The sequence below is a fragment of the Taudactylus pleione genome, unplaced genomic scaffold, assembly GCF_031769625.1.
Source record: "Taudactylus pleione unplaced genomic scaffold, aTauple2 ptg000114l, whole genome shotgun sequence".
In the NCBI taxonomy this organism is placed as follows: Eukaryota; Metazoa; Chordata; class Amphibia; order Anura; family Myobatrachidae; genus Taudactylus; species Taudactylus pleione.
Genome location: NW_028284516.1, coordinates 22,268,290 through 22,280,907, shown reverse-complemented (window position 1 = coordinate 22,280,907; position 12,618 = coordinate 22,268,290). Strand labels below are relative to the sequence as shown.

The 12,618-nt window shown below is 39.7% G+C and overlaps 1 protein-coding gene across 5 annotated transcripts in view; it reads right to left on the bottom strand.

The window, feature by feature from the left end:
• The window catches only part of STAU2 (staufen double-stranded RNA binding protein 2), a 316,613-nt gene that overhangs the window by 287,390 nt on the left and 16,605 nt on the right, over positions 1-12,618 (bottom strand). For 2 of the 5 annotated variants that reach the window (XM_088471437.1, XM_088471440.1), the window contains exons 4-6: positions 9,391-9,550; positions 8,999-9,052; positions 206-341 (exon numbers count right to left, since the gene is read on the bottom strand). In XM_088471437.1, the coding sequence (XP_088327563.1) occupies positions 206-341; positions 8,999-9,052; positions 9,391-9,550 (350 nt within the window). The remainder of the gene's footprint in view (positions 1-205; positions 342-8,998; positions 9,053-9,390; positions 9,551-12,618) is intronic. The other 3 variants (XM_088471439.1, XM_088471442.1, XM_088471438.1) reach the window with 2 other exon arrangements.

Genomic DNA, 12,618 nt, shown 5'->3' with positions numbered 1-12,618 from the left:
AAGCGCAACTGATCCAGCTTGCACAATAATATTGATAATAAATAGTTCCAACATTCATATTACACCATAGGTCGCTTTGGTCAAAGGGAAACCAAATTTAAACAGATCAGCAACTTTGAAGTCATAATCTCACGGTAAACTTGGATCCAGCATCTCTAGATTGAAAGGTATACAGTAAAGACTTATACAATACTCTCATACTAACCTCTGATTGTACATGCCACGATAATTGTAATTAGTTCGGTGGTTTGGAAGTGGTTTGGGATCTAACGGCCTGTAGATGGCAGGTTCACCTCTCTTCATAGCAAGACCATTCAGCTCAACTGTTGGTGTTATACTACCTGCAACGACAGAACACTGAGAATTAGACTATAAAAATATTAAAGATAAAATACAAAACAAATCATTACCCATTTTGTATTAATACGGGGTTACATCTAAAAATGAGAAGGGACCATCTAATTATCAAGGAGACCAAGATGACACTGAAGACTGGGTAACACTCATGGAAACTGGTTCACGGGTAATGTGAGGATATTATGCTGTAACGCACAGCAACCAGACATCAGCTTTCATTTTACTTGACAAGTTACAGCCACAATAAGAGTGGTTGCTATGAAATACAACATCTTTCCATACGTTACCTATTGATTTCCTAAAATTATTTTTTTTTCAAAGACACAAATACTAATTATTGTGATGTTTTAGATGTCAGAAAATGTATCTATCACACTCCCTGTTGCGTTCTGTATTTCCTTCAGGACAGAAAATTGGATAATGGCTAAAATATACCTCTTACGCGTGGACGATAAGGTAACATAAACTGGAAGCACAGTCAACAGGTTTCCCATCATGGGAAAACAAGTTTTATTATGTGAACTAGAAAGTCACAGCTAAACAGGCAAAAAACAACAAAACACAGTCACACAGAAAAGGAAAAGAAGTCATATTAGTTACAATGCCCCTGGCCCCCGCATCAGTACATATTAGAAACATTACATTTTTAAACTGAAGGCTCACAAAACCTAAAATATAAGTCGATGCGTCAGGGGAAAAAAATGCTTATAGTGCAAGTGTAAAAGTTTACACTATAACTGCAAGCTATTGTCCTCTGTCATCAGCCATTTCAGGTAGCATAGGCGTAGACACAAACAGCTACATTTCAATTTTAATTACTAGTACTACTGTATGTCCCATATATAGAGTTGCCTACGCAGATACCTATTGTCAATAATATTGTCCTCCTTTGATTCACGTCACTGGCATCTCCAATTGAGATGTAAATTATTAGACATTGGGTAAGCGAGTGTGAAATATATGATGCTACTGGAAGCTATCACAAAGATGTCAACAGCTGGGTACATTGCACAATATAATAAACATGCTGCAACAATGCTATTTACGCACTGTGGAAAATACATAATATTACTGGTACTTGCCTGTCCAAACTGCCCACGTCTAGTTTTGCACAGGGTACTGGTAATAAGGTCTCAATATAAAGTATCGATAAGATGAATGTTACAAGTATAAAAATCTAAGTGAGTTTATGCTCTTCTACACGGCTGGTGTCTTTCCACTGATGTACAGCTGACAACGTGGTGTCCTATACGGTGTGCACAAAGGGGGGGGAGATGTCTAAGAATTGGAGAGATAAAGTACCAACCAATCAGCTCCTGTCATTTTTCAAAAACAGCCTGTAACATGACAGTTAGGAGCTGGTTAACTGGTGCTTTATCTTCCTCCACTTTATCACTTCTCCCCCAGGGACTGATGCAGATAGAGATCGATGCCGTTTGTGATGCTTAAAATGCCTAAGATTGCTATGCATGTGTCCAGAAAATTATCCACATGCAGGTGCTCCTATGAAGATTTGGGGCCATATTCAAACATGGAGCGAGATGTCCGTGCTGGACTTTTCGCTCCACATCGGAGCTTTTCTGGGGATAAAGTATCGGGTGCGTGCCCGCTTTATCCCCGTATTCAATTTGGAGCCGGCGAAAACAGGAGCCGGCGAAAAGGTAAGTATCGGGAAAAATAGGGGAATTTTCGGGAATTCATCCTGGGACCCCCCTAATGATGTCCTGACATGGGGGATCACTGTGGGTACCCCCGTTTTTCCCTGCTGAAGGTAATTAGCGTTTTTAAATGGCCGCGGCAGATGTGTTTTGTTTTTTTTGTGGCTAGGAAGAAGTGATGAAGAATAGCACTTAGATTTTTTTTTTGAAAAATGAGTTGTTCCTATCAAATGTGGGGTACATGAAAATGAGGGTAAGCATATTTTTAATTCCCTAAAGTTAATTAAAAAAATTCTGCAGAAATGCACCTGCCGCTACTCTGCGCAATGAAGAAAACTCCTGCCGCATACTTGGGGATCCCACCAGAATTAATTTCGTTAGTTTGGCATGTTCCCCTATTATTTTATTTTTTTTCACCCCCAAATTTAAAGTTACTTTTTTGTGGTGTCCCGATGTTTTTGAAAAACTTTTCCAGACACCTAAACCCCAATTCTGCACTTTTTTTCGCCATGTAAAACATGGTGAAAACTTATCCCCGTTTTTTTTCACAGACTTCTCGCACCGGTGAAAAGTCATTTAAATTGAATACGGGGATAATTGAAACATGCGATTCCGACTTTTCACAGCCAAATTGAATATGGCCCATAGTGATTTTGGCTCATGTTGCCCCTTGTTCTTGGAGATGGCATGGGGAAGGAAACGGGCGTTCTAATATATGCCGAGGACAGTAAGAGCAGGTTTGCACAATTGCACATGCAGACCAGCATATAACGCAGAAGGTCTGTGAGAGCCATGTTATTTGTGGGTGGTCACGGGCAGGAGCACTTACAGGATGATGACTGTTGCCAGCACTAAAACACTTATGATTGGCTGATTACAAATGCTCTGCTAACACAGATAGGTGCTTTCTATGTCTACAGGCATAAATTGTATTTTTGTGAGCGTATATTTGCATGTCATTTTTCTCTTCCGTTACACGAGATGGAGAGCTGTACCTGCTGCTGTATTAGAGGAAGGTTTTTTTTGGTTTAATTTTTTAAACCCAATTGCGAATGCGTATTTTGCAAACCAAATAAATGGTTAAGATATAGTAGATGTAAGTATTACGCCTAAACTAGACCTGGTGCACATGCTACGGTGGCTCTTTTAGTGAACACATTTGGCAACCTTGATTTGGGGCACAATGGTGGCCAACTCTGCTGCACCCACACGGCCTCAGACAGGACTTCGGTTTTACAAACATGCTGACAGCAGTACATCTAATCAGATTACTGCTTTCATCAGTTTAGCAGATTTTGAGGCCAATTCCACAAAGAAAAACAGAGTTTTGAGTGGAATATTTTTAACATACAATCATGTTCTAAAAAAGGTTAATCATCTACGATCCAGCATTTAGGATAGCTGGAAGGTTTCCTTACTTTAGCACGTGTCTGCCACAGTACACTCACGCTGCTTCGCTAAAAGACGGAGATGGCCGGAGCGAAGAGAGTCCTTTCATGTCTACTACAAGCTTCACACTCCGGCTGATGCAATGAGCGTACAGGAGGGTGCACTGGGCAAGTGGAAGGCACTGAGGGATCCAACAGCCTGAATGCCCTAACCTACATAAGTGACCTACAGGTATCAGTTTGTATTTAAGATATTCCTCCCAAGACTAGATTTTCAGTTTTGGTTATGTCAATGTGGGCAATACAGATTCATGTGCAGCAGATGAGAAGGGGTAGATGTATCAAGCCTTGGAGAGATTAGGGGGGAATCGATGTACTAAGCCAGGTAGGATCTGATTGGCTGGTACTTTGTCTCCTAGACTTAGTACATAGGCCCCATAGAGTGGAGAGAGGTAAAAAACCAACCAATCAGCTCCTGTCAGTTTACAGACTGTGCTTGAAAAATGACAGTTAGGAGCGGATTGGTTGGTACTTTATCTCCCTCCAAGCTTTGATACATCTCCCCCAATACATGCAATGACAGTGGGGGTAATACAGGTCAGTGGTCAGCAACAGAGAGGTGGCGCTAGTGTAGATGTGTAGATATAGATAGATAGATATATATATATATATATATACACACACATATATACATACACACTACACCTCTCTGTTGATGACTACTGGCCTCTATATATATATATATATATATATATATATATATATATATATATATATATACACACACACACATATATATATATATATATATATATATACACACACACACACACACATATATATATATATATATATACACACACACACACACATATATATATATATATATATATACACACACACACACACACATATATATATATATATATATATATATATATATATATACACACACACACATATATATATATATATTACACAATAACAGGAGTGCACCAGAGCCAGTTAGGCTGTATGCCCTATGCTAACAGAGTGCTGGAGGAGCGCATGTTTTTTGTATATATGTATCCATTTTGATGCGCCCAGATCGGCCGAGTTTAAGCATTTCACACACTTGGCTGAGTGCTCCTAAACCAGGGTGCCATCGTTGTGCTGGATGCACCACCTGTAGAAGCATGCTCACTGGTCAGACGTTCTGCCATCCACGTGCTGGTCGCAAATTCTGGATTCGGCATACAGTTACCTGCACCGCTCTTATCTGTCCGTGCTCGCTATACTATATTGGCAAGACTATAAGACCATTTCGTGAACGAATGGCCAATCATAGGTCATCCATTAGATCTGCTTTGACGAATGGGACCTTCGATAAACCGGTCACTCGACATTTCTGCGAACTGAAGCATCCATTATCTACTCTGAAATGCATAATTATAGATTGGGTGCCACCACCGAGCAGAGGAGGAGACCGTGGTAAACTGCTGCTTCAAAAGGAAGCGTTATGGACTCATAAACTTGACACTATTTACCCAAAGGGTCTCAATGAAGCAGCACATTGGAGTATGTTCTTGTGACTTTACAAATAGGGGTGCACCATCAATATCTGTATAAATTTTTTTTATATATATTTTACATTCAGTTTTTCCATTTATTCATTTTCTGATGATTGATGGAGAGCTATGTGTTGTGTGTCATTGTGGTATTTTTGATATTTTCATATTATTATTTTTATTTTTTTATTTTTTTTTGTGTTTATTCAGTTGTTTAATTGTTATTTAATTGTGTTATGTATCATTTATATTTAGTATTGAATTAGTTTTTTTGAGTGTTTTCTTAGGTTTACTGAGTATACCTTCTGTTCGCTACATTGACCGTTTTTGCTTCCATGGAGAACGGGGACGTGTCTTATAGTATAGTGTTAGATCTTTTGCTCTTTATTTAGCAGAATGTATTTTTCTTTTTAACCTGGTTGCCTGGTGAGCGTGTGTTCCAGTGTAAGAAGCAATGACTGGATCGCATACCATATGTGTGTATTTATGACAACATTTGTTTTTTGTTGTCATGTTTCCATGGAGTTAAGTGGGAGTAGACCACAGCTAGATGACCGGAGTGTATTCCGGCCACTAGCGTTATTCATTTTTGCCTTGAATAACGCTAGTTATTTGTCTACATTCCGGATGCAGTTTCTTTGGCACCGAGGGTGTGTGTTCCAGAAGGAGGAACAGGTAGTGGCTGGAACGCACGCTGGAGACTCAGTACTGAACAAAGCTCAGAGATTGGTGAACGCTCATATGTTTATTTTGTTTACTCCTGATAGTTATTGGTGGATATTAATAACAGCTTGAATACTATATGTGCTCTATATGACTTTACCGATGAGTGTAGCTGATACATTACAGGTGACCATGGTGGGAGGAACTTGCCATTGTTAATTGTACAATTGATATGTGTTTAATGTTACATGTACTTGCATCTTGACAAAGGTCCTTGGATTGGACCAAAACATCGATGGCTGTACTTTTATTACGAAGATTTAAATAAAAACTATATTCTTATGAAAAAACTTATGAAGTCTGGTGAGTGCACCCCTATCCTCTGGAAATATATATATATATTTATATATATATATATATATATATATATATATATATATACACACACATACCCCTGAGGAAGTCTTATTAGGCGAAACGCGTTGGGACCGATTTATTATTCGGTATGCACATTTTGTTTTGAGCACGTGCATTTCTCACTCGTAATACTACACTATCAGGCGCATGTCTTTTCCAAATTCCACATTTATATATATATATATATATATTTAATGTCAGTGGTGGTAGAGCCAGGGTAGTATATGGTTCTGTGCACTAACTGCAGAGAGCTCCTGTACGGCACCACTGATGTCAGTTCCAAAGAGTCCGCTGAGCTTTGTGCAGTGTACAATAACAAGCAATAAACCGCTAACTGTGCAACATCCACAGGACGCTGACTGTCATGTACTAGCAGCATTACGGAATGTAATGTGCATTATAGGGGGCATGTGGCGGATCTGATGGCCGTATCAGCTAAACGGGGTGGTTTCAGAGCATGTGTGGGTGATCCCAGAGACATATGATAACATTGGAGGACATGTGGGGGATATGTGGCTTGAGCTGTTGCCATGTGAGGATTTCTGAAGGACGTAGGGAAGTCTATCAGCCTGTGAAGAGGTCTGAGTGGCAATTAAGGGACAACAAATAAGGAATTGCTTGAAGTTGACGATCTTCTTGTTTTAGGATATTTCCCTCAAATAAAATGAAAAGTACATAGTGTGGTCACCACAATCACGGACGTCACAAATTACATGCCTATATAATGAGAAAAATTAAACACTATATACTGTCTTTATTGCATTTACCAGTGAATCCCACATCACCGCAAATACATTATACCAACCCTCTGAGTATATACAGTATAAAGAGTAACACAAACAGCCTATGAAAGAACGGTCGGCTGCTCTTGGGTTAATTTCCAAAACAATCAGTCATGAAAAAAAAAAAATTATAATTTTACTCCAACTAAGAAACAGCAACATAATATGTCTCCCTTAAGGGGAGATGTATGAAACCTTAGAGAGTGCTAAAGTACCAACCAATCAGCTTCTAAATGCCACTTTACACACTGTGTTTGAAAAATGACAGAAGCTGATTGTTTGGTATCTCTCTCCAAGCTTTGATACATATGTACTAATACTTGGAGAAATATAAAGTCTTGTCACTTTACAGGCTGTGTTTGAAAAATGGCAGTTAGCAGCTGATTGGTTGGCACTTTCTCTCTCCAAGGTTTAGTACTTAGACCCCTTAGTCTGTAAGCTCTCATAAGCAAAACCCTCCACCTCCTTGCTCTCTTCCAGCACTATCCGTGTCCACAGTGTGCGCTCCCACACATGTTCTTGGTCAATGATCCTATCTGTCTGCCTACCACAGGGCACCGGGTCATTGAGTGAGAACGTTTTATTGTCACTCACGAAGTTCTCTATTTCATTGTTCAGTCTATAGCTTTGTACGGTTCTTGCTGTACTTTCTATATTGAAGTGGTTGTGTTTTCAATGTCATTGTTAGCGCTATGGACACTTGGTGGTGACATATAAATAAAGAATAATAATAAAAATGGCTTCATTCATGTTTGTATCTTTATTGAATTAAAGTATTAATATCATAACACTTTCTACAGACTTTGCACAAAAAAAGCATTCATTTTTAATGAGTTTATCTACTTCTATCATGCTGTAGCTGAGGGTTCCGGACTATAGACAGTAATTAGTTAGTCAATGTCTCGATAGACACCAGATGTTAGACAGTTAATAGTTAGACAAGGATAAAAGTTTGACACAGACAAAAGTCAGACACACTAAAGTTAGACACACTAAAGTTAGACATTTAAAAAGTTCGACAGGTACAAAAGATCGACAGGGTCAAAAGTTCGACATGAAAAAGATCAACACAACAATGGTCTACACATTTTTTTTAGGATTAGGCACTTACTGGAGGGTTAGGCACTTACCCAGACGGTTAGGGTTAGGCAACCAAGGGAGGTGTTATGGGTTAAGATTAGGGCTAAAAAACAAAAAATAATAATTGTCGACCATTCTTGTGTCGACCATTTTCATGTCGAACTTTTGACCCTATCGACCTTTTGTACCTGTCGAACTTTCTACATGTCTAACTTTAATGTGTCTGACTTTTGTTTGTGTCTAACTATTGACTGTCTAAAATCTGGTGTCTATCAAGACATTGTCTGACTAATTACTGTCTATCTCTTTTACCACACCCGTAGCTGAAGTCGACTGTAGCAGGAAAGCGTTTCAGTGATTTACACAGAATGCAGCTCCTCCCATAATGCAAGGCAAGAACCGCGTCTTAGTTGGTGAATACTTATGTTGGGCATACACGGCCAGATAAAATGTCTGTCAGACCGACACAGTGGATCAGCCTGACATCCGCGCTCTGCCCCCGGGGGAGGAGACATTTCCCTGTTTCTTCCGTAGGAAGGAACACAGGAAATGTGTCTGTCTGTCTGACGGCCGCGGCTGGGCATACACTGCCCGATGCGGCCGACAGTTTACCGGGAAATATTGCATCGGACGGGCATGCTGGACAATCCGGCATGCCCGACCGAGCAATATTTAACCCTCGGTCGCCCTCCCCGATATCAGGCGGATCGCCCTGATAATTGTAGCGTGTATGGCCAGCATTAGGAACAATCTCTCTTCCCCAATGCATTTCAACCTATCCCCAGCAGTTGAGGTTACAAGGTGATGGGTGTGTCACACTGTACATTTTCCTGCAATAAACTATTTTGGACTGTGGTGGTGCGGAGGAACCAGTCACATGGGAGAGCGCCCCCCTTCTCACAACCAAAAGCATTGGTCAGAGTTTCGGCAACTCATTCATAATGTGCTAATTGCAGCAATCAAAATAGATTACAAATTAGGATAAAGTGTAAAACAGAAGCATCTTCCATATGCCAGCAGACATCCTGTTCTCAAAAGACAGCATTAATAAATGGTAACAATGTGACAGGAACGTGACCCCACAGCAAATCCTGAGATCTATTTACCTTTAGCAGAGAGTCTTGCTGAAGTATATTTATTTCCATGCAGCTGAGCAGCTTCTGTGTAGCGGCAGATAAAAACAATTACCATGCATCCTTAAGGTAGGGATTGTTACTTCAAAATTACCTATTAAAGTGCACCAATCACCAATACCCTGCTCAACCAATATTCCTAAGCATTCACTAGAAACCAGTGATGTCAGCAAGGCATAAGGTTCCTAGTGAATTACTCAACTTCAGTCTCAAATATTATTTCAACCCACAAATTGGACGCCTCCATAGACAGGAAGCAATATGTAGACAACCGTAAACCCCACAACAGCCTAAAATGCTAAAGAATAATACACATGATTTTTAGTTATTTATTTTATTAAGAAAAATAAAATAAAAGATGGTACCTGGATTATTGTTGATGATATTCCGTGTCTGTCTCATGGCAGGTTTGGGGAGTGTGGTTTCCGATAAAGCGAGTGTGGCGGCAGCATGTTGCGCTTTCTTAATGCTCGTGCTCTCCGCTTCCCACATTTGTTCACCAAGTGTCAGCTGTACAGTAAATAACTTTTAAAGTAAAAAAATAAAATAAAAAAATTCACCAACTAATTAAACAGCAAAATACAAATACAGTATACTATGTAAAAATAAAAATATCCAAAAAAGAAAACATATGTACATGGATAAACATATACACACGTGTACACATATACACCTATACATATATATAGGACTGCGCCAAGGTGAATATATGCATAAAACATTTTTGTGCATGGATGTAAAGGTACTGGTTGACTGATAACTTACCATAACAAGGCTTCTCTCAATAAAAGAATATTATATTTAATATCAACATAATACACATAAAAAACACACACAAAAAAAAACAAAAAACAATATAAACAAATTGTTAAAATATATACAATGACATAAAAATTATTGCTGGTACCACTTGTGGTTCAGTGTATATAAGTGGTATGATAATCCTTTTTAGGTCAAGAAACCTTTGATCCTTAAAAGTGTTGAGAGTCTCTCATAATAAAAGATATAAAAGTATCACAAAGTTTCCAATCTGCTCATCGGCCGAGGTAGCCAAACATTATTGTTCGCTTACCTGTAAGTATACTTGTAAATCGACAGAGTCTGTTGTATGGTGGGCTGAGACAGCCTGTGTGTACTCCGCACTGGGTAACCCGAGCTGGCTTTATACCATATGCTCCCGTGGGCTGTGCGTCCTCTGGCAATGTGGAAAACCCCGGGCTGCAATGTAGGTGGCGCCCGCTACAGAATGGGTGTCAACTTGATTACTGGGTACACTGATCCAGATACACTGTGCTCTGCATGAGTAACGGGTGTCCTTGTAATTAGGCAGATCGGCGACACAGATCAGTAACTGAGCAGAAGGACTTGGACTCACACAAGTGGTTAGGGAGCCCCTATATCGAGGCTCCCTAACCTTGAAGGTCTTGAAAAAGCTCCAGGTTGAAGAGAAAACATGTCGATATAGGGGCTCCCTAACCACTTGTGTGAGACCAAGTCCTTCTGCTCAGTTACCGATCTGTGCCACAATCTGCCTAATTACAAGGACACCCGTTACTCGTGCAGAGCACAGTGTACCTGGTAATCAAGTTGACACCCATTCTGTAGCGGGCGCTACCTACATTGCAGCCTGGTGTTTTCCACATTTCCAGAGGACGCACAGCCCACGCTAGCACGGAGCATATGGTATAAAGCCAGCTCGGGTTACCCAGTGCGGAGTATACACAGGCTGTCTCAGCCCACCATACTACAGACTCGGCCGATTTACAAGTATACTTACAGGTAAGAGAATAATACTGTATAGCTACCTCGGCCGATGAGCAGATTTTAAACTTTGTGATACTTTTATATCTTTTATTATGAGAGACTCTCAACACTTGTAAGGATCAAAGTTTTCTTGGACTAATAAGAATCATCATTCCACTTATACACACTGAACCACAAGTGGTACCAGCAATAATTTTTATCTCATTGCACATATTTAACATTGTACTGTATTGTTTTTTTAATATGTGTATTATGTTGATATTAAATATATTATTCTTTTATTGAGAGAAGCCTTGTTATATTAAGTGGTTAATACCTTTACATCCAAGCAAAAAAAATGTGATGCATATTTTCACCACCTTGGCGCAGTCCCATATATATGTACAGGTGTATATGTGAACACGTGTGTATATGTTTATCCATGTACATATGTTTTCTTTTGTGAGTGCGCTCCTTTTTGGGTCAGCTGGTAACAGACCATTTGGACTTTCAGCAGCCTAGGTAGGTGAACCTAGCGCAAGGATAGTAGTTGTTAGACACTAACAACTACATCTATAAAAATATCTCCTTGATAATAAATTTTTTAATTACAATACCAAATTGCTTAATGCATTTTATATCTAGATTTTATTTATATATCAGCTATTAAAAAGGTGTTTTACCAGTTAATCAGCATAGTCAAACCTTATTCTCTCCCTATAAACATACAAAGTACTACTACCTAATAGAATAGTTAGCAATCATATTTTAAAAAGGTTATTTCGCACAAGTCCTCAATCTCTTGTAATAACATTCGTCGGACCTAAAATAAAGATAATTTATTTCATAGTATTAAAGAACAGCAGTTCATACTTTAATATAGGTACCAATGTCACAATGAGTACTGTTCAAGGGCCTGAGAATAAAATAAGAAAATCAATATAAAGAGGAGTAGCTGGAAGCATCACGTATTAAGGTGCCCACACACATGGCGATCTGCACACCATCAACCGATGTGTACGATTTGTGTACGATTTCTCTTGAAACTCTCCGGCAGCTCTGCACACGATATGCACACGATTTGGTGTCCAATCTTCATACAATCTCTCCTGCATCCACACTGTCACAGTGCATCGCCTCCTAGATTGTCAGATCTGCCCTACAGCATGGCAGATCTGAAGATGCGATGTGCGACCAGCGGGGACGCGAATCGCATCGTGATCGTGAGTGGGGGACTCACGATTTACTCCGGATTTGGTCATATTTTACACGATCTGATGTTCCAATGTGTCGGAATCTGCCAGATTGGGTAAAATATCGCTGTGTGTGTGGGCACCTTTAGATGTTCATCCCATCCGGAATAATACTATAGAACCAATTCTTCAAAGGAGCAGTCACTACAGAGGTAGTCAGACATATCTAGCAAAACTGCAAAAATCACTGAGGTTTCAAGCCCTGATCCAGGATGTGTTAGATTAAGTAGTAACATATATTTTGCACATAAAGATAAGTTGGCTTCCTAAAGCACCAAAAAATACAAGAGAGGGCGGAAAAGGATGTATCACATGAATACCGATATTAATACCAGTATTTGCCATACAACAATACTATTCTGAGGGTAACGGAAAAGTGTGTTTTATTCATCAGGAAAAATATTATACAAACAGAATGGGTTGGGCACGGGATCCCAACGGTCAGAATGCAGACACTGGCATCCCGACAGGGTTAGGATAATGACTTCCTCTCAGTAAGTATACTAACCATACCCCTCCCTCCCCGCAGCCTAAACCTAACCACCCCACCCACCGCAGCCTAACCCTCTCTGATATTAGGATGCTGGCGCCAGGATT